General features: G+C 36.7%; 1 protein-coding gene across 2 annotated transcripts; it reads right to left on the bottom strand.

The window, feature by feature from the left end:
* LOC107085982 (protein arginine N-methyltransferase 8-B) lies at positions 1–21,852 on the bottom strand. 2 transcript variants are annotated; one of them, XM_015376687.1, is made up of 10 exons: positions 21,590–21,852; positions 19,925–20,149; positions 18,445–18,600; positions 15,560–15,623; positions 14,708–14,850; positions 14,309–14,396; positions 6,538–6,653; positions 4,516–4,666; positions 3,211–3,332; positions 1–1,498 (listed from the first exon to the last, which is right to left on the bottom strand). In XM_015376687.1, the coding sequence occupies exons 1-10, from the start codon at positions 21,656–21,658 to the stop codon at positions 1,415–1,417; spliced, it is 1,218 nt and encodes a 405-aa protein (XP_015232173.1). In that variant the 5' UTR covers positions 21,659–21,852; the 3' UTR covers positions 1–1,414. The 2 variants fall into 2 exon arrangements, with proteins under 2 accessions (XP_015232173.1, XP_015232175.1); XM_015376689.1 differs by lacking the exon at positions 18,445–18,600.
* Positions 21,853–22,990: the final 1,138 nt, after the last annotated feature.

Raw genomic sequence — 22,990 nt, 5'->3', positions numbered from 1 at the left:
GACTGTACCCATTTTTTATTTGTTTTCTAGCACAAGGCTAGCTCTTTAACCTAGTTTAGATAGTTTTAATCATGTTTAGGTACAGGTAAGTCTTATTCCAGAAACCTAAGGTCAGACTGCTGTCTTTATTTAAAAAACATTTTTAAGTTGTTTGTTATGGATCATTTTACCATTTCAACTAATGCCACTGGGAGCAATGCTGCCCCCCCAGTATAATGCTGCCAATACCATGCTTGCCAGCAGTGGTCTAGTTGTAAAAAATATCCTAAAGAGATATGAATAGTGTGGTTGTAACATGTCAGTAATGCCGGTCATGGACCTTGACCAAGGCATCTTACAGTAGAACTGCAGCCAGTCTCTAGACTGTAATGGCTATCACTGACCCTACATAGTTAGGAACAAATGCAGAGGGCGAGTTTTCCCACTGGCATCAGCTTCTTAGTCATGGTAGGCCACTTCTTTGATTTTATTCATTTTGCTCAGGATACTCGTTAGCCCACAACCAAATGCTGACAGGGCAATATTAATGCCATTACTATTAATATATAGTACAAATTTTAACATTCAGTAATAAAATGTCGCAGGGGATTGTATGGGGGATAGTCATTTAAGAAGGGGGATGATTTTTAAGAAGGGAGATGCCATCCCTCCTCAACTTGAGAACTGCTTGTCAGTTGGTTCAATGTTTTTAGGAAGAATTCTTCAAAACAATATCATTTAATTTATACAGTTTTGGATTTTTTTTTGTCTGAATATACCAAGAGATATTTTTCCTATCCATATCAATTTTCATATTATTTTAGTTTCATAGTTTTGGAGCTGTGTCTTCTGATTGGTCAGCAAATTCTCAGATGATTGTGATGGTAAACGCCCAATTCTGTGGACAGTAACAGTGTCAAAGCCTCTTTAGGTGTATAGCCTGTTCTTTTACCAATGCCAGTTTAAGTCAGAAACTTCAATTTAAACATTGTTGGATGTTAAAACAGAACAATGATCCTAAATATTAAACAGATTTATGAATGGACAAAGCAGGCCCTTTTAAAATGCCTTGCCTGCAACTTGATAGGGGTCTTTATCTGTGGTTTTGACCTAGAGTTATTTGGCATTTCTGGAAAAAATCTGATACAAATGCTTCAACTAAAGACTTAAATGGATGATACTGATCATACCCATGATGACCGGATATAAGCTTCTGACCAGCACTATCAGTGATGACACTATTGCTGAGAGAAAGTTCTATGCTCACTCTGATTGCATCACATGGATGCAGACTTCATGGCATCCTGTAAGATGACCCGTTTACTTCCCACTCTGATAAACCGGAATGCTTCCTGGACAGCCTTCGGCCTCCACCCCTCTCCAGTTGTGTCCAGGTGAGCTTGGGGCGGATCCTCTTCGGTGCCTTTGTTTGCCTCTAACGCATTTTATAGTCATGAGAAATAGCAGCTTCACATAGTTGTCCTTTAAAATCTAGCTCAAGGGTGAACTCCAGGTCACGCTGAAAAATAAAATGCAAAATTGCTCTACTTGAGAAAAAAATTGATATAAAAATGTAAAAGTAAAAGCATATAAGCTAACTCAAAAACAATCAACATTATCTATTTTTCACATTAACAAAATATAAAATTGTACAAACTATAACATGAAACATGACATGATCAGCTTAGAAAGGTACCTAAAATCATTTTTTCTCATATTCAATTTAAATCTCTATTGTAAATTCCAGACAATTTTACTAATCTCACCAAATTAGAAAAGAAATGCATGCAAGGTAGTTTGAAAAAAATATGCATACCCTTTAAGCTTTTTCTACATTTTCCTAATTACAACATAGACCAACTAAACATAGTGATTGATACTGAAGTGGAAGAAAAATAATATATGGTTTTAAACGGTTTTACAGATAAAATCCAAATGAAATGTTTGTGTTTTTAGCCCAACTGAATCTGAAATCCTTCAAGCCTTATAGGAAATTAAAGCACAGTAGAACTTTGTTGTGAGGACAATTATTATTCAATGTGTATCAGGTCAGACCTGGGTACAGAGAACTGTTCAGTAGAACAGATGCAAATATTTTTAAGAAGTCATCATGAAGACCAGTTTTCTGAGAGCTACATTACTGGCTTAACCATATATATAGATAAGATCTCGTAATTATGAGATCGTTTCCCATACTTAAAAGATATGATCTCATAATTACAAGACCAGTATCTCGTAATTACGACATATGCTGCCTCATTTTTTTTCTTTGGTGAATGCAACACGCTTCCGTAAAGGTTTGCATAAACGTGAGAAAGAACCGTCTTTGGGCAAATGAGAATACCATTTTTTTTTTGGTCAGGATGATAAATACTAAGGATCAACCAAAACAGATTTTTTTTTATGCTGATCCTGATTCATTTGACATCAGATATTACTTTCTTTTCCTAAATTTAGATGATAATAATGACACAATAATAACAAATGTCATGAAAGGCTCTGTTTTTCAAAAGAAAAAGATTAACTAATCAAAGAAAACATTACCAAGTGATAGCAAGTCGAAGAAGCGGGAATCCACTTGATTTTAAGGCATTGCTGTTCCCTGCACTAATAAATCAGCAAACGAATGCAGGTATCTTCCCATAAGGTACAAAAAAAAGTAACTAATATAAGCCAAAAATATCGGTTATATCTGTCTATCTCTACTGAACATTTTGACAGATATTAAACAAGCATATGAAGCTCCTGAAAAAAGCACTATTTATAGTAAAACATGCTGTGTGGGGGCTTTTCTTCACTAAGGACAGAGAAGCTCCTCTGAGTTGATGAGATGATGGATGAAGCTAAATACAGGGCAAATCTGCAAGAACTAACTGTGTTTGATCAATGTCAAAGTCCTGACCCAAATACAACGGAGAATCCGTCATGAAATTTAAAGATTCCAACTGAGCTTAAATAAAATGAAAACTAGTCTAGAGATGTGTAAAGCTGTTAGAGGACTGCCACACTTAATTTGTAAAATGTACTCAAAACCAAGCTTAATTTTCCTCCACATCACAAATTAAAGTTTATAACATCAAGTTATATTCCTTAAGTTACTTTAAATCATAGCGATTATTGTCTCCATTAAGCTTACATAATTAGAATAGAAAACATATGTTTTTTTTTTTTTTATATTCACACAATAAGGATCTGTACAGCATCAGTACAGGTTGAATTTCTTGATCTTACCACATTCTTCTCATTGGGTCTAACAGTGATACTGCCAAAGATTTCCTCTCCTTTCTTGACAGTTAAGTAGTCCTCTAAATAAAACACAGTCTGCTTCCAGTGTGTGCTGGCAGCATCTGGAGCTGAGGAAGGAAGGAAAACGGAGTTCAGAAGTTAAAGGCATAGATGAAACGAGAAAGGTAGAAGAGGGGAAGGAAGTAAGAGAATTTAAAGCATGACTAGAAGAGAGGGAAGATATTGTCATGGGAGAATAAGGACACCAGTTCTGGTGAGCTCTAACCTGCCTTGGGCTTGTTTGAATTGAATTTTTTTAAAAGCATACTGGCTGACATCCAGTCATCCAGTGGGAGAAATATAAAGGCGGATAGGAGACAACTCCTTCTGTGATGCTCTGCTTCAGCCCCAACAGACACAGCCAAACATAGAACCTCCTCTACACGATATTATGTAAGCAGCTGATATGTGAATGTATTAAAACAGCCTTACATAACTGCTTACGTGGAGTTGAGTGGTGATTCCTCTGGCAAAAACACCAGTTTGGTTTGTCTAACTTCTGTAGAAAGTAGCCAGAAGAATGTCGGGTAATTAGTAGTTAAACCACTAAAATGTGATGGAGAATGTAAAATTAACATGTTTCTTCTTGAGATATATTATTTTAGTGTAGGAGTACGTGTATAGCTGCCAGTGCCAACTAAGGGTTTCTACTGATATCTTTCTTTTTAAATATTTTTTGCAAGAAGTTTTTTTTTAAATGTTCTTCTGTTTTTATTGGATCTCTGCAACTAAAGCTGAGCAAAGCTAAAATGTATTAAATAATCGGCATAAAACAAGTCTATATATTGTCATATTTCCTTTTAGAAGCACAATTTAAATTACTGTTTGTAAATAAATGATAAAACTATGTTAAAGATATTTAAAGTACCTTAAAATCCTTTTTTTAGCATGAGATTATTTCACACAGGAAATAACTAAGGCTTTAACTTGAACACATTCAGTAAAATAGAAATCCCAATTATTTTATAAATGTAATAAAAAGGAATTGTATAATTGTTTTTCACCATAATTGGTGTATGAAGGTCACACACTGTAAGAATGCTACATATGAGTACATAAATTGTTCCTAAATGTTTCAGTTATTACTTGTATTATAAGATTTGTGGGCGGGGCTAATGTTGCTCAGGTCAACTTCATTCATTCTAAGTTTAAGATTTCCATTTCAGTTCCTGTTGTATTTCTCACAGATGGCTAAACCTTAGATTTAATTATTTTTTTTTTTTTATCAAAGTTATTCTGCTTCAATCTCACCTGTGGAGAAGCCAGTCTTCTTGTGACATTTGGTGAACTCTATATTGAAGTAAGTGACTAACGCATGAACGTAATCATTGCGCTGGATCTGCAGACAGAAAGCTGACGTGAACGACAAGTCCTCTGGCTTCACGGTGTAGATGTCGACCTCCTTGAAAACACACAAACACATTTTTTTTTGTTAAAAATGGTTAGAAAGATGTCTTTTCTCTTTGGCTTATCAGGTTAGTGATGGTAAAGTGGCTCAGATGGATGCTCACCACTTGTCCCTAGTACTTGCTATCTCCCTCACACATGCAGCCCATGTATATGCCGGAGCTGCTTCAGTATTCACCACAATTTTTTGTTCATGTGTGAATTGTGTGTGTGAAAGCCCACAGGTTGAATCATGGCTGGATAATCAAACATGCTCACACTACACATGCTGTGTGGGCGTCCTCACTCGAGTCCTCTTGGGAGGGAGATTTTTTTTTCAGTCTGTGTAATATATCAAGTACTGCCTTGTGGATACATTGCCTTAGAGACATCTTTGACTTTTTGCAACCTGCTGCCGAACTCAACCGGTTCAAAATAGAGAGAGAGAGAGAGAAGTCTCCACCTCACATTGTAGATGATGACTTTTAAAAGTGCAGAGAGGGATTTCTGCACTGCGACCTGTTTATTATGCCAAAGTAGTTTAACATCAGCATGACAAATTGTGATTTAACACCTTTGTCCTCCCCAGTAATATCAGGACCATAACTTATGCAGCAAAATGGGGGTGGTGTGAAAAAAAACTACGGGAGCTACTTTGTAATTTAAGCCTGTGAAAAATGAGTGACAGCATGAATTAGGATAGTGAGAGGTGTTGATGGAGGTGGGGGTTTGGGGGTGGTAATGTGAATGAGCTCTTAATAACATCTTCAGGGTCTTTTAAATGTATTTATACCTCTTAAACTCCACTCTTTGTAACGTTAGATCATAAATCTAAAAGCAGTTTATGGGGTTTTTTGGAGATCAACCAACTAAAAATAGTGCATAATTATGAAGTAAAACTTTTTTGGAAAATTTTGACCTAAATGCCTGAAAGTGCATGTGATTGTTTTTTTAAATTATTGAAATCCCATCAATAATTGTTGCAATTGCAGCTGGAAGTCTTTGGTATATTTCTACCAGCTTTGTATTTGAAAGGCCAATTAGGTAAATTCCTAAGGTAATTTGCTTGCTTTGTTTTGTATTTATGGGTATCAGAATAAAAACAGCTTTATTAGTAATCAAGAAAGTCAAACATCACTATTTTCCTTCCTCTCACAACTATGTATTTTAAGTTGATCTGTTATTTGAATCTTATTCCAATTAAATTAACTTTTTGCTCATAACATGACTTAAGAAGAAACTACTTTTGCAAAGTACTGTAAAAAGGTTTAATTCCAGCAGAACAGCCAATGTTTTGTGATGTTTTGCAAACCCTCTTTGTAAAATAAAAGGAGGTGATATCTTCCCTTTTGCAGAGGTTGTGCCCTTGATTCTTTTGAGAGGTTTAAAAAGGTAAAGGTTGAAGTGTTAGAAGTAGGTGTGAAATAAGATCAGACAAAAACAAAGTATTGGATAATGTAACCTGGTACAAAGAAAAATAAAGTAAGCATTGAAATAGAAAGCAGTGAGAAAAGGTTTAGCGGACGAACAATAAAAAAAGCTATCAATGTCTCTGAATGCTCTATCTTCTTTTCATTTGGGAGAAGAAAGACAAGCCAATGTTGTTGCCTGGAGAAAATAAACAGAGCTGTAGTCTATTTACAACGTGCCAGAAAGCTCTATTATGTTCTAGAAAATAGCCTCTGCAGACGGCAAATGCTCAGAGATCCTGGAAGTGATGGCTGTCTGTGACTTTCCAGAATTTGATCACATAAAATATCACATCTGGATGTGTACCATAAATATAGTTTGTACGTTTTTTTTTCCCTCAGTGTTTGACACAATCTGACATGAAAGACAAAAATATACCCAACCCCTCATTTTGCAAAATATTATATATAGACCCACCTTTATGAGGCAGGCGTTAGTCACCACCTGCTTAGGATCGACCACATCCACCAGAGGTTCTTTGATGGCCACATTACGGATGCAGCTCATGTCGAACCCATATACGTTTTCCCACCCTGTTATGCACAAAAATACATTGCTTACACACATGCTCACAGTATGCACTTTCTTTATGTCCTGTATGATCAATTCAAGCTAGCATTGATCAGTTCTCCTGTTTTCTGCACAAAGCATTCAGACCAGTTCAGTTTTCTTTTAATTCAAGCTCAGCATGAAAGAAAAAGTTTTTTAAAATAAGCTGCAGCCTCCTCCAAATGTCTGGCAGCTTTTTTTGAAAATTATTATTATTTGTTCCGAAAATATTTTTAACAAGCTTTCCCTCCCCCATTCCCTCTGTCCCTCCACTCCACCTTATTTTGTCAAGCGGCCAGACGCTAAGTACATGTGGCTGAGGAATCCAACACCGACGCATAAAAGCTAAAAATACAAACCTGAAGCTTTCAGAAGGACTCGATTCTTTTAGGATTTGTGTGATAAAAAAGGAGCCCATTTTTCATTGTTTTTAGATGTAATAAAGTGGACCACCTGCTCAGCGAAAGGAAAACTCTGTAGGAGTTATTCAGTGTGGATGCCAGACTGAGCGGCACCTTTAAAATTAGAGCTTTGATCTTGACCATGGGTTTAAGCTCGGACCTCTGGCTGTGCCGGCTATTTGAATACATGCAGAGGTGGATGCCCTGCAGGAAACGGAGGCCTAATCAACAAAATGAAAAAAGTCTGAACCTTTCGGAGGCATGCATTTGCAAATAAAAGTAGTTCTTGTGATTCAGTTCAATTATTTAATTCAAAAAGGTTCAAACATGATGAGCCTTGAAGGTGTTAAGTCCAGTTATCAAAAGCCACCAACTATGATGGATGCAGGAGGCTATGACTGATGCATTCCTTGTGTTATGCTACTCCTTAGCATGTAAAACTACAGAGGTGAACAAGTTATCAGGACTTGGCATCTTCAGTGCCAAACATACCAATACCCTGCTGCTTTAATAACCATGCAAATGTTCTCAATCAGCATTCCAACTTACAAGTCATAATGTTGTCAGGTGGCTTAACCTCTTACACCCTAAGGGGGTATAAATAAATTTCTGCCTGACAAAAACACACAAAAGTAAATAACTTATAGCCTCACAGCTATTAGATTTAAGAAGAAACTTTTGGTACGTCTGTAAAGGTAAGATGTCATAGAATGGTTTTCTGGTGTCAGCACCATTGTAGCTTTGACCCTGCCTGAAATATTAGGGACAAAATACAAAATATTTTGCATTTTTTGAACCTCGCCAAAATTTTCTTTGAAATAAACATTGCAAAACACTACCAAAATATTATTTATAGCACAAAAAAGTAGTACAGACTTTTAAATCTAAATGTTGTGTAAAAATATACCAAATTTGGACTCAATCAGATGAATCATATTTATTTTAGAATGGTATTAGTGAGAAATTTCTTAGGCGGAGAGGCCATTTTGGCACATTTATCCAAAAATGTCACCAAACTGTGCCAAATATGTTTTTTACATCAATACTGGGGGTTTGGTAAAACTACGAGGTCACGTGGCAGCTGGACCCGCCGGTGGGTCCGTAGGGTTCAAGGGGTTAAAGAATTGAAGAATTGTCAAGAGGAACCAGATCCAACAATCCAGAGTAGATAAAGTGTATTATTAAAGCAACCTTGCTTTTCTCAATATTACCATTTTTAAAATATTTTGGTTAGTCAATCAACCACTGAATGGTTTAACACCAAAATATGTTACAGACTTATTGTCAGTGTATCAAAGACCCAGTTCTGAATAAACAACCATGCTGGAAAACTTGTCATTGTTGAGCCTGGGTTTGATTAGTGTGACGGTAACCTCTTGCTCTTTTTCCTCTGGAAACAGAATCTTACAAAAACATTAGAGATGTTCTGTTTGATACTTTAGGGAAGGTTTAAGAGAAGAAAAAAATTCTGAACTCACCTTCAAAATCAATAACAATATGCAGATAGATAATGTTCCACTTTAAATTAAGTTGGGCTTTTGAATCTTTATAAATAGGTTAAATGAGTGGTTGGACAGGTGTGGTCCTAGGCTGGGTTATGTGCTACCTGGTTAAGACGTATCTGAGGGAGTTTCTGCCCGATCCCTAACCTTTGACTCACAGTGGCGGTCGCTTTTAATATCTTACATCACTTCTCAAACATATTGAGCCAATAAAGGAATGGTGTCCAACTACGTTTTGATAAAATCAAGTTGCTAATAATATCTTATTAAACTAAAGGCTGTAATCTTCACAGCAGATATGAAGATGCTAATTCGCGCTTTAATTTGATCCCATTTTGATTACTGCGATATATTCTTTTCATCATTCATTAAAACCATCTATCACCTCTTGCAGTCCTCAGAATGTTGCAGCAGGTTACTTACAGGGACAAATAAGTATCCATATGCCACACGCCATGCTTACCTCATCGGTGGTTTTCAACCCTGTTACTTAAGTGTGCCCTCCATATTTTAGATGCCTCCTTGTTCCAGGACACCTGATTTCAAATGACTTCATGACCTCCTCAGTAGCCATCATGTGCCATTACAGCCTATAAATCACTCATCTATATAACAGAGGTGTTGCAGCTAGGCGACACCTTAAACATGCAGCACAGGGGTGCTTGCGGAGCAAGGTTTGGAACCACTGTAGAGGGTCGGTTTTGAAATATGTACCTTCACATCCAGGGCCCTACATGGATAAGCACACACATAGCTCACTGACCTCTTCCCTGTCCACGCCAGCTTGTGATCACTCAGATCTACAAATATATTCCACTGTATATTCCTCGCCTGAAGACCTGTGGGGAATTAGCTTATGCTTCTACAGCTCTGAAGCAGTATAAAACAAAGATCAGAGCTAGTTTTGGAATGAAGAAAGCAGCCTAACATTAAGAACAGCCCTGAACTCAACCCAACAGTAAATCAATGACCTGTGCTCAAAACCAAAGGTCTTTAAAGTTCTCGATAAGTAAAGGTAATTGCATAATAATTAGAAAACGTAATTAGAGTTGGAGGGGATGACTTGGCAGCAAATAGGTATAAAATGCAGGTGTGAGCTGGAAAAGGAATTAACTTTTTAACAAAGTGTGCCACTACAACAAGACTTCCCAATTATTAAAATAAAATCCCTTCCCGTTCTTTTACTTATCATCGCCTCTTATTTACTGGTTGCAAATGGCCACACTAATATGCTGTAATTTATTTAGCACCTTGGGATGTCTTTCCTATTCAGCAAAGGTTTTAAATGTGAATTTAGAGCATCTTTATAGTATTAAGTAAAAAGCGTGTTATAAAAGTGACAGAAATAATCAAATGTACCAGAAATTCCATGTGAAGATGGTTACCTCTTTTTTTTTTTTTTCCATAAATTCATATTTTCAATGGGATAAATATTCAACCTTTAAGTTATTTACTTTAATATTTAACAAATGCTCACTGGACTTTTTTTTTTTCCAAATTCTTTTTATTTTGTTTTGGAATGACTATGACCTGGATGACTGAGAATCTTCACCAGCAGTAGATTGTATAATATATTCTTCAAAGTTAGATGTCTACATATTGCGTCAAACGTTTAAAGTATCCTCCATCAGAATTTGAAAATAGTTTGCTGGTATTTACAATTCATGACTGCCTACTAACCTTACTCAGTTTAATGAGTCATGTAACTGAGTAAGGTTAGCAGGCAATCATGCTCCCACACATCTATTCAGGTCTGACCATAGTTCCAAGGGTCACAGTCAGGGGCGGACTTAGCCACTTCGGAGCCCCTTTAGTCAAAGTCAGCCCCAGTCAGCCTTGAGTTTTTAAGATTTTGTAGAGCTGCCACAGCTTTCAGACTGCTATACTGTGAACAAGATACAGTAGAGGCTGTACCTCAGTGCCTCACCTTGCCTCCACAGCTAAGAAATTAGATGCTGATCCATCAATAGAAGATATACATGTTGGTTTGGAGGGTGCTGTGTTTCAATGGCCTTGTACCCCAGAGCTTAATTCAAAATGGATGGATGATGTGTTTAAATCAGCAACATTGTTGAACTGTATAGGAGGCGTGGCTTTTAGCTCCTTAAAGGAGAGGATGATGGTCAAATATCCTATCTCGCCTTGGAAAATATACCAAATATACTTGTTAGAAGACAAATATATCTGATAGAATAAAGATATTCATATTAAGTTTTAGTAATAAACCCTTTGCTGTAAAATTAAGCTATTACAACAAGAAAGTTGTACAAAAATATCACTTTTTTAGTATTTTTATCTATTTTAAAAAAGCTAAAAGCTGAAAATAAAAACAACATTTCACTGAAGATCATCAATCTTCTAAGTTAAGTAGAAAAACCTTTATCTGATTTTTTTTATTATTTTAATGAACCTTTTTTAAACTCAAAAGTCTCTTAAACTGATATAAATTAGATTTTCTTGAATCTCAGCCCAGAGGCAGAATCCTAAAAACACCTTTAATTATTTTAGTTTCCAAACATTTGATTTACATTGATCATATGAATATGTTCCTTCTTTCATAACTTTGTTCTGTACCCTCTGGAGAGAAAAAGTGGTTCATTTTTGGGCCTTACATATAACATAGAATCTCACCCTGGACATTTCTTTTTTCTTTATTAGTATTAATATTTTAAGTTATCAAGAACTATATACACTAAATAATATATAGGTTTTATATTGAGTGAAACTGTATATTTGTTCAATTTGTTTAGTCTATAACTTTATATATTGCACATATTGCTCCAAAAAATATAACAGTAAACAAATGAAGGAACTGATTAATTGATTTATTGCTATTAGGCTACTAATTATTTTTAATCCTGAACCTAAAACAACCCAGGGCTAAAATCTGAGAATCAGTACAGAAAATAAGGCACCAGGAGAAAAGGAAAAATGTCCCCAGTTTGAGAAACGTATTTTTTCTGCATGTAGAACCGTACTGACTACAGCCATGTGATGATCTAAAGGACCTTTTAATGTGTTTTGCTACTTTAAGAGTAAAAGCTTTTATTTTGACTGAACTAAGGGACAGAAATGTTTTATACCTTGATGCAGATCTAGCTAGAAGCTCCCAGAGAGGATTTCTTCTGTAGACCATCACAACCAGAGCTTTCAGCTCAGGTAAAGTTAATCTACTCTCAGTTCCTCATAATCGTTCTGATGCATATTGAAGCAAACTTCCACCTCACGCCATGCTGGGTTAATAGATAATTAGCTGTAACTTACATTTCTATTGCTATCCTTGGTCTTGATTAATCTATTTCTTTCTGTTCCTGTATGCAAAGATGCACCAGAATCCCACACTGTGGATGGCAGCTGCTCTGAAATCAGTGTTCCCCTGCTGCAATGTTATTTTGTTGTTTTTATTATGGAAGCAGGCTGACGGAACAGCTGCTCTGGCCATTAAAGGATAGACAGACTTCCAGTCCGTCTCCACATGTCGTAGTTGTGCAGCGTGGTGTATCATGTGCACAAATAGCGTTTTTTTTCTGTCTTGTCTTTCTTCTTATTTCATTGCCAGATTGAAAGATGAAGATGGTGGAGTGGGTAGTGAATATATGAAATATAATAAAAACATTCTGATTAGTTTTTGATAAAAACATATTTAAATTTGATGTAATTTGTGGAATTAATGTTATCTTTTTAAACAGACATACAAGTCTTCTTTCATGAGATCTGGGGCTATTCAGAAATTATGCAGTCTTTAAGCCATTATTAGTAGTACTGATAGTTTTTTTTTTTTACCTCACTTTTCAACTCTCCTATAGCTCTCCTTCACCTCTGTGTTTTCTGATATCCTGCTGCTCTACACTGCAACTCTAGATGTTTAAGTAATGGGCAGGTTTGTTCCATTATTGTATATGGAAAGGAAATTACAGAGGTTGATGGTTTTTTTAGGTAAAATTTGTTTTCTAATTTTTGTTATGCTAAATCATTATTTCATTTACAACAGGCATAAATATACCTGAGGCACTCTTAGATGATTGGGTAACTAGCAGGCCCCCTCACAGGTAGGGCCCCTGCTGGTTTGGGGTCCATGGCAGTTGCCTACTTAGCCTGTATGGTAAGTCTGCCCCTGGTCACAGTTAAAGTCATCATGATCCTCCCTCCAAAAACACTAACTTGGTTTACCTTCACCTCCCTTGTAACTCATGAAGTAGTGTGCCGGGGTTCATGGATGTAACTTTTAATCTGTCAAAATGACTCATTTGATTGTTGATAATGACTTTCTCAACCATTAACTAAAGATCTTTTGCTTTTGGTTTGGGCTGATGTGCTCATTTAACATTAAACGTATCAATCTTTTCTCTGAATGTTGTATGATTTTTTTCCAGCTTTATTGTTGTCATTACACAGTCACAAGTACAGAGCAACAAAATTAAATCTCTGCATTTAACCTATCACCTTGGGGACCAGTGGGCTTCCATTGTATGGCGCTCGGGTAGGCAGGGACCCAGAGTGGCAGTCTGTGGGAGTGGGGCTTGAACTCAGAACCTATGGGACCCAAGGGCAATGCCCTAAACACTAGGCCACCACTCCCCATCACCAAATTTGATATCTTCATTGTGTTTATATTTGAATAATCTTTTGAATAGTTTAATAGGGTAGGTCTGGCATCTTAAATATTTACCCTAAAATGAACCAGACCTAATTAGGTCCATAGTTCTTTTTTCAATATATTTCCCATGATGTCACAACAAAAGCAGAATACATAGTCTGCCACGAAAGAAGGAAGGACAAACTCAGGATATGTCAGATCTGGGACTTCCCAGCTTAAGGACTGGTTATGCTCCCGCAGCAGTGAGTCGCAGTGAGCAGATATTTTCGATTTATGCCCAATATTGAAGCGTGGTCTGCGCTATGTTATTCCACACCACAATGCAAGAGGGACAATCAAGAACTAGTGGGTCTAGATACGGCCGAGGCGGTGAGGAAGTGGGGGCGAGTTTGTGCGACAACGGAAGGACATGAGGGTGAAAAAGAGTGGGGATCCAGGTGGAAAAAGGGTCCCAGCGTTCTCACGCACCTCTCTCTTCTAGCTGGTCCAACTTCATGAGTCGTTTTCCACAATGGCGGTCATACAAACAAAACAAGACGGTAAGGTACAATACAGGAAACTCAGATAGTGTAGAGCGGATGTAGATTTGACCAGTCAGAGGCCTCCTGTCTGCAGCACTGTCTGCAGTCACCTACAATTTTGGAGAGTGTCTGCAGAGGGGGCGGGGGCACATTTGCGTTCACTGAGACACACACGCAAACGACCTGGTTTCTGAGTATAGACCAGCTTTTAGCCTGCTTTAAACATATAGTTGATGAAGCAGATAACCCCAATGTCTCCACAGTTTTATTAAACATATGTGATTATGTCTCTGAATTGAAAGAAAGCAAAGCAAGACACAAAACAAAAAAAAAACATCTAAAACATTTTCTATTTTATTCTGGCAAACAGAACCAGTTATTTTTAAATGTTCAACAACAAGATATGTTTGGTTTGATAATAAAAAAGATACATGAGATGTGTTAACCGGATATGTAAATAATAGTAACTAAAATTATGTTTAGACTTGCTCTTAAGGTGGTCTTTGCTTTATGGGGTCTGAGTTAAAGTTAACCTGCACCCGCTCATAGTCACTACTGGAAGCACTACTGAGAATCAAACATACAAGACAAAGGAACAAAGCATGACTGATTACTCACAATGAATCTTGAAGTCCTTATACTGCCTGTCTTCAATGGCTACCACATAAAGAGCTGCTCTGTCTGGGAACATCAGACCTCCAGGTTTCTGCACAGAATACAGAATTCAGCTATTCAGAGAGCAAACACAAAGACCATCGATCATTTTTATTCTTCACACACCTGGCATGTAATCTAGGATCACATGTGCTGGCTTTAACGGCCTCCAGCTGTTACTGAGGCCAGCAACAAATTCATTCGTGCATAACCTCAGCATCTGGGCACACACCCACACAGTAAACCCTCTAGTTTATCAAATCCTTTTCTTTTCATGCGTCAATAGCCTCATTTGTCTATTCAAGCAAGTGAACATGTACATGCATTAAACCCCCACATCAAATAGCCCAATCATTTTCATACCAGCCACTTGTCCCGGGCGAAAATGACCGTGTTCAGCATGGACTCATAGAACAGACAGTAACCCATCCACTCAGAGACGATGATGTCCACCTTCTCCACAGGTAGTTCCACCTCCTCCACCTTGCCCTTGAAGATGGTAATGACTGTACCGTGAAAAGAAACAAGGCAGCAGGAGACAAATTACTTTGAAATGTCTTCATTCTGATAAAGTAAATTGGACAACGATTCATGCTGGGTTAGTAGCTTTGGGTAAAATAGTCCAATTATTAAATATTTTCAAGAACAATATTTCAAGTCTTGTTTCCTCATGCCACTACGAAGCCTTTGAGTCCAGCCATATTTGTTACATCTCAGCTGAAGAAGTAAAAGCTGATAAATCTAACAGCAAATATGGTACGAAACATATTACCAAATAAAAATACCTTAGATTATATATCATATTCTTTAAATAAGCTGTTGAAAATAGCCCTTCACTGGGTCTGTACATTAATGTTTAGCTTTCTACTCTAATGATAAGGTAAACAGTTGTAATTATCAAACATTAACAGCAGAATTTTTCAGAATGCTGCACTTTTTGTAGCCACTCCACCATCTGTCTTTCTAAGGGTGGGATAACAATGAAAATAACCCCTCTGGGGGAGTTCTGATTGATGCCAACGACCACGATTATTTGGCTGTGGGAAGAGCTGCCAGTTAACCATCAAGAACGGTGACTAATACTGTCAAGCGTGACTGTAATGAGGGAAATATACATTTTCCACGCTCCTTCTAACCTCAATGTCATTAAAGAGTCCTCCATTCAAACAGATGGATATCTAAGCAATGGAAAATGGAAAATCACCTTTGACTCACCGTTGTGTAGGTGATTAGACTTGATAATCTTCTCAGAATATTCAGATATGCTTGAGCATTCGATCTGCAGGAAAAAGTGTGAGATCACACATTGGGTATATAAAAAACAGTCTGTTCTTAAAGCTGTCAAATGTTTCTTGAAGTGTTTACACAATGTGTGGGTTTATATTTTAATATGACATGCACAAGTGGGAGATGTAAAGTTTTGGGCAGAACCTTCCATAGCCTTAATAATGCATCCAAACCCCTTCAGCTTGATCACATTTTGTAACATTACAACAACAAATGTGCAAACTATATTGAACACAAAGAGAAAAGAGAGTTAATTTCACTTAATCTCAAAGCTTAACATTTAAAGGCGCATAAAGGCAGTTACTATGTCTGCCTTTTATCACCTGAAGAATTTCCAGATTAAAGGACTAATGTCCAAGCAGGATTTTAAAAAATGTATCTTTAGTAGAATTGATTACTGCAACAGTGTCTTCACAGGTTTGCCTAAAAAGTCAATCAGACAGCTGCAGCTGATCCAAAATGCTGCTGCCTGTGTTCTCACTAGTCCTAAGAAAGTAGAGCACATCAGCCTGGTTCTGAGGTTCTTCCACTGGCTCCCTGTAACTCAGAGAATATGCTATCAAATCCTTCTGTTAGTCAATAAATCACTGAATGGTACTTAACAGATTTGTTGTCAGTGTATCAACCTTCCAGACCAATCAGGTCTTCCAGTTCCAGCCTAATATGCACACCCAGAACTAGAGCCGAACATGGAGAAGCAGCATTTAGTTCCTATGCTCCACTTATCTGGAATAAACTCCCAGAAGACTGTAAAAGTGCTGAAAGCCTTAGTTCTTTTAAGCCAAAGCTATAAGCCCATTTGTTTAGAGCTGCCTTTGACTGTTGAACTTAAACTGTTAACTGGGGTATAATTAATTTAAGGTTGTGGTCCCATCACTTTATTTATTTTACTACCTGTTTTTATTATTTTTTAAAATCTTTTTTTGCTTTTATTCTGCTTTTATGTTTCTTCTAATTTATAATTTAATTCACATAAAGCACTTTGAATTGTAATTGTACTGAATTCTATATGCCTAATTTTAACATATTGTAAACAGAAATCTGAAGTGACCTGCTTGAATTTAAGATCCACACCTCGCTGCAGTAACAGTTGCAACTATCTCAGTTGCAGATTTCTTTACAGATTTTCTCTTTCACTATTGCTCTGTAGCTCCATCCTGATGCTGCCACTACCATTTTGAAACATTAAGTCTCATTTACAGACCCAAATTAAGGGTAAATACCCTTAATTACCCTTAAATACCCATTTACAGACCCAAATTAAGGGTAAATACCCTTAATTTAACACATTTTTACGTATTTCTAGATCATTTTTCCAGTGTAACACACAGGTAATGAATAAGGACATCAAATAATTTCTTAAGGAAGAGGATTGCATTGTATTCCATTTAGGGAACCTGTTCAACCATACACTATTCTATTTTGTCAAAAAAAAAAAAAAAAAGATGTATAAAGGCTTTAGAAATGGCCCCATAGATGCAGCTAAAATGAGCAGTGCTTCTAATGTCTTCTCATCTTTTACCATCATATAAATGGTTTTTGCTTCTTACTTGGAAAATATCCACCTAGTGAGACCAGGTGGGGATACATTTCTTAATGCTAGTGGAATACAGTGATACTTACATATACCCCTTAGGGTAATACTTAAAGACTAAATGTAATTAAACTCTTCTAATCCATCTAAAAACTGATCTTCCTTCCGTTACAAGACTTTACCATCATTAAGTGTGCTACAGTATAATAAAATCTATAAATCAAGCCTGTAGTGTTTCTCTGTCAAAAGTCCCTTCATAATAAACATATGTGGTCATCTAATCAGAGCCTCACTAGAAAAAGGCCACAAAAAAAGAAAAAAATGCCTTCATAGCAATGCAAACTCCTTTGTAATTGTGCTTAAATGTTATGCTTATTTTCTCCCTATGCTTGTATTCTGTTTTCAAAATATGTAGATTTAACAAATACATCCCCTGTAATATGGTCACCCATACACAATTTGTTACAGTAGGGTACAACTTTAATTTTAATGTTTCCTATTTAGATTTAACATGACATCCACAAAACTAGACAAAATTGTGAAGTTTTAAAAGCACCGAGATGGTGTCCTCAACAAATAAAAATACAAATGTGAGGAACATCTCTGTTCATCCCCCTTTACTCTTGATAACCCAAAAATGAAATTCATTACAACCAAAGCAAATCAGAGTTTACCTTTTCTTAAATATTGCCTAATTGTTTTTAAATTTATGAGAGGTTATTTAAAGGAAACTGAGAACCAACAGAAAATTACACAGAGCCCTGCATGGCATATGGTACAGTTTAAGGCAGTCTGTTGAACTTGGCATTCTATGAGTATATCAAGAGCCTCCAAAATGCATGCCACACTTTTCAGATTTACAGTAGTAAAATATTTTTTCCATTCTTAACTATTAGATCCTACATTTTGTTGCCCTGTCACATAAAATCTCGAAAAAATATTTAGCAACTTTGTTTGTAAGCTGTAAAATGTAAAATAGAGGTCTGAAACTTTTTTTTACAAGATGCTAAATGTGAGTCATCAGTTTCCTGTCGAAGTTGTATTTTTTCATAACAAGCTTAATGTAATTGAATAAATCTCATCATTCGTTTTCATGATGCTTTTTTAAAAATAAATAAATATACATAATTCTTGTTATAATGTAGATGACTTGTCTTTGAAACGTGGCCAAAAATATTTTTTGCTATGTGTCTTGTTACTGGAATTTAACAATAAATAATCAGTAAGGGTTGGACTGCAGCATCTGTTTGCAGAATGTAAGTGCATTTATTCGCCTCACCCCGTACACGTGTTTGGCACCGGCATTGGCAGCGAACATAGAGAGGATCCCTGTGCCGCTGCCAACATCAAGGACGACTTTATCCTTGAACACATGCTTGTTGTGGTACATGGCGTTGCGGTAGGTCAGCGTCCGCACCTCATCTTTTAGCATCTCCTGAGTTGGGGATAAAAATAGCATCTGTGACCCATACAACGTATTCATTACTCCTTCAAGAATATCTTGACACAAAAATATACACACTGTGTATTAAGATGGACAAGATAGAATCCAGGCCATAAGCCTTGGTGACAGTCGCAGCTTCTTAAAAAAGACAGGAGTACAACACAAAGCCTTTGGGGACTTCCTGATATCCATCTCCCTAAGCTCATTCACAGATCCCACTTTCTTTCCTCTCTTGCTTTGAACTCTTTAATCAGGACACACGCTTTGTCTGCAAGCAGACAAAAAGCTGACCCACATGCTAAATAAGGACTCTATTAAAAAAAAAAAAACTTAAAAAAAAACAGGGTCTATACGTCCCCAAACTTTTTCACCATATTTTTCTTCACATATCAAGGTCATTGGTTAGGCTACTTTACCTATAGTTCACTGCAGGATGCAAGATGTTGTTTTTACTTATAGAATGCTGATTATGGACTATTACACAGCCTCCTGGGGTATTTCAGGCTAGCTGGTGATGAAAAACTCAGTTTTTCACTGAAAAATGCTCTGTGAAGACAAATAGTTTAGCAGCATTCCCTTCTATGTGTTTGTGCTAAGACAAACTGTAGATCTCAATAGTTTGTAGAGAGAAACATGTTGTAGTTTTTTGTGGTATTTAAAATGCAATAAAATATATCATGAAATTTATTCAATCTTTGGGTGCATCCTGCTGTAGATGTTTCATTTTATGCTTAGACAAAGCATTAAAATATTCATTTAGTTTTGACCTTGTAATGCCGTTTTATTACTGCCACCTCCAGGTTTAAACTTAATCAAGTGGTTTTATGTGCTCTTTTAAAGAACAATATGGAAAAGGACCTTTTCTAGAGGAAGAATATCTATGCACAGCCTTACAAATGCATTCATTGTATGATGATTCCACCACCTTGTTTCCAACTAAAAAACAATTCTTCCAGGATCATGTGCAAAAATTTTATATCTGAATAATTTTTCCTAAATATTGATTATTTTCCTTCCTGTGTTATTAATGTGCTGGTCCCAACGAAAAGCCCTGAATTTAAGGGGGTTTGTAAAGTGACAAATGTGGAGAGAGATATGAAGTCTTTTTGCAAGGCAGTGCAAAATACATGGATCAAAGCTTGTTTGTTCTTGGGCATCATACCGTTAAATCACATGGGGATTTTGACGTATCACGCTGTTTGAGAGTCAGATTCTAAGGGTTGAAACTCTTTGGCAGAATTCAACAGGAAGCATCTGCTGTCATTCTTCTACTCTAATCACACCGTGCTTCCGGCTGTCAGCCTGGTCTGCCTACCTCATGGATGCCAAAGTGTGCATAAGAGTCAAAGTAGTAGTCCCTTGATGTCATTTCCTCTGGGCTTACGAACTTGGCAATCTTGCCTCGTCCAGGACAGGTGGTGAGTGCTGCTACATGAGGCGTGTGAGGAATACAGGGCACATGATGGGTAGTAGGCACTGGTTTCGGCAAAGAGGAGGGCTGTGCAGATTGAGAAAGAGGGGACCTGACGGGCTGTTGCCGCTATGGAAGAAGACATGGAATAAAATAGTGTTGATTAGGTTTAGACAGAACAAAGGGACAGCTGCAGGATTACATGGAAGAGTGAGCTGAGATTTCTTGTAACTATATATATATATATATATATATATATATATATATAAAGGCTTTAAAGTAAACTAATTCCACCTTGTACTCTAGCTATTTAATGTATTGCAATGATTTAGTGTGAAGAACGATTTTGAAATAGTTTTCCTCCATCTGTATGGGTTCATAGCTTCATTTAGATATTAAACAACAAAAATTGATTCATGGTTATCTCATGCATTGCACATAAGAGGGAAAAATGTGAAAAAACACAAAGCAAAAACTAAATAAAAGAATACTCAAGGGCTATTTTTATGGACATTTTCAATTTATTTTATTTTTTCTGGTGCAGTCTGTTACATTTCATAAGACTTAAGTACATTACATGGGATAAGAATCCACATAGCATTATGTTAAAATAAACATTTCTGGCACATTTCAAAAGACAAACAAAAGGTTGTCAGAGAATTAAGAATTGGTAGAAGTACTGGCAGTGGCCAAGGGGGGTGTAGTAGTGGGAGATATTATGGAAGCTTTGGTTTTCCACTTAATAGAGCTCAAGGGCAAAAGAACTAACAATGTTCCTTAGTTGTATCAGTAGATTGTTTTCACTAAGTGTGCCTATGAGTGAGTTCATGGTGAATATTATCAATTTTATTTAGAGCTATATGCAAAATGTTTCTTTTTCTTTTTTTACAGGTAACCTTTGGTGGTAAAGTGTATATTTATGTGGGTGGGTTGGAGGGCAGCTTAGAGAGATACATGAAACAACACACAAAAACTACATTGTTTCATTTATTGCCTTAAACAGTATAGGAATAACATGGATGGGGAAATATGAGCCCACATTCATGTAACATATAACATAAATGTCATGGTGTGTATTTGTCACGATATTTTAAATGTAGATGATGTTGTGCAGATAAAAAAAACGCATTGAAAATGTACTTTTATAATACTAAATGAAAATACTTTTCTCTGCAATTAAGTCATGCATGAAATGGCTAAATGCAGAGGTTGTGATCTGATTCTGCACACTAAGTAAGCCGGTAGAAGAGGCAGGTTCCGTTTCAGCACCAAGGACAGCGGACACATCCAGGTTAAGGATATTTCTGCATCTAAAACATCGCTAAAACGCAAAGCATCCACTCGCTGTCACTACCTCGCACTACAGCTCATATCCATACTTGCAGACTCAGCTAACATCTGCAGGACACTAAGAGGAATTTCAAGTTCTTCGCAGATCACTGCTACAACGCTGTTCTTAAAAATACCGGAACAATATGAGTCATCCTGAACTGATATACGTAGTTAGTATGAAAAATATATGAAGTAATTTGTGAAAAACCGGCCACAGGACATCACAAGGTCCCCTACCTCGGAGCTGTCCGCCTCCGCCATCTTCCGCCGTAGCAGCAAACACCGCGACGAATGCCTGAGTCCCATGAGAGCCGGCGAGATTTAGGCTCAAACTCTTTTAAGTGCCTGGAATCGTTGCAAATACGGGTCAAAAAGAGAAAAAAGCCTCGCAACATATAAATAATAAGGATTTGATTAATAAAGTCATGACAACAGCCTTTTAGACCATGTATTCTTATCTGTATAAAAGTTATAAAGTTATGCGACGATTTTACGCAAGGTGAAATGTTCTTTTATCCATAGTGTGAATGTGAAAACAGGTTGTTTTAGAGGGAGGACTCAGTGTGGGAGGACTCTGTGTCTATTGGCTGGAGACAGCGTGTTGCGGCTGGAAGGTTGTAGGTTTGATGAGAGCGGGAGAGACATCATCATCATCGTCATCATCCTCATCATCATCGCTCCTTTCAGAGGTTTTGTAAGCTGGAGGATAAGATGTAGAAAGTGTCACCCCATGACCTAAAATCCAGCAGCGTCCCAGAAACAACCCGTCTCTAAATGTCCTCAGCGCGTTGAAATGTTAAAGGCACTTTGAAGAAAACTGCTTCAATAGTAAAAAAAACAAAACAAAAAAAAAAAAAACAGCTTTTTCCATCTTTTTTTTTTTTTTCTCCACAGTGAAGTTCTGTTTTAGTTCGACGTAATCCTTTTGGGGAACTTCAATCCGTTTTGAAGTGTGATATGACAAGAGAGGGATGCCAGAACAAATGATGCCAGACTTCCTACGCACACTAGGAAAGCAGTTGGTGTGATTTTGAACTGTTCTTTTTTTTTTCTTTTTTTCTTTTTTCTTGATGAGTTAAAGTTTCTTACCATGGTGTGGTTTTATTCACACACCCCAAAACAAGAAAAAAGCAAAACTGAAAACAAAACACAAGTGCTACGGATTACAGATTTTCACAGCAGTATTTTATAAAACATAAATGATTAAAATAAAAGAAACTGCTAATTAGGCTCTGATTGTACTGGTATTAATGACAACAAGGGGGGGTTGAGCTGAGTAGCTGGATTTAATGAGGACTGACCTTAAAATGTGTGATCAAAATTAAAGGGGTAAAATTAAAAAATCTTTGGTCGAGAATCTACATTTTTCATTATATAAATCTACATTAATATTTTAAAAAAGTGTATATAGCAATGTTTGGAAAGTGTTTTTTTTTCTATTTTAAATAGTAGAGATGTTCAAACTTAAAGTATACATTAAAATGTTATAAACATTTGTGAAGGAAAAATATGTTGCTTTTATTTTGGTATTTTTAGCTGGTATTTTCAGTGTCCTTTTGATGTTGCTGGTGATGTGATATAATATATCAATTCAATTGATAGTTTGAAGCAACAGTTAATATGAACAGATTATTATGA

Source organism: Cyprinodon variegatus, unplaced genomic scaffold, assembly GCF_000732505.1.
Source record: "Cyprinodon variegatus isolate N-32 unplaced genomic scaffold, C_variegatus-1.0 Scaffold139, whole genome shotgun sequence".
NCBI lineage: Eukaryota > Metazoa > Chordata > Actinopteri > Cyprinodontiformes > Cyprinodontidae > Cyprinodon > Cyprinodon variegatus.
The sequence above is the reverse complement of the archived record's forward strand: the minus strand, read 5'-3'. Positions and strand labels throughout refer to the sequence as shown.

Excerpts from the sequence above, each read along its gene's own strand:
- LOC107085982 (XM_015376687.1), bottom strand. The coding sequence starts at position 21,658 with ATGGGACTCAGGCATTCGTCGCGGTGTTTGCTGCTACGGCGGAAGATG. Across the intron at positions 14,851-15,559 it reads GTCTAATCACCTACACAACG|TCATTACCATCTTCAAGGGC; the intron begins GTGAGTCAAAGG and ends TTCACGGTACAG. Across the intron at positions 14,397-14,707 it reads TCGCCCGGGACAAGTGGCTG|AAACCTGGAGGTCTGATGTT; the intron begins GTATGAAAATGA and ends TATTCTGTGCAG.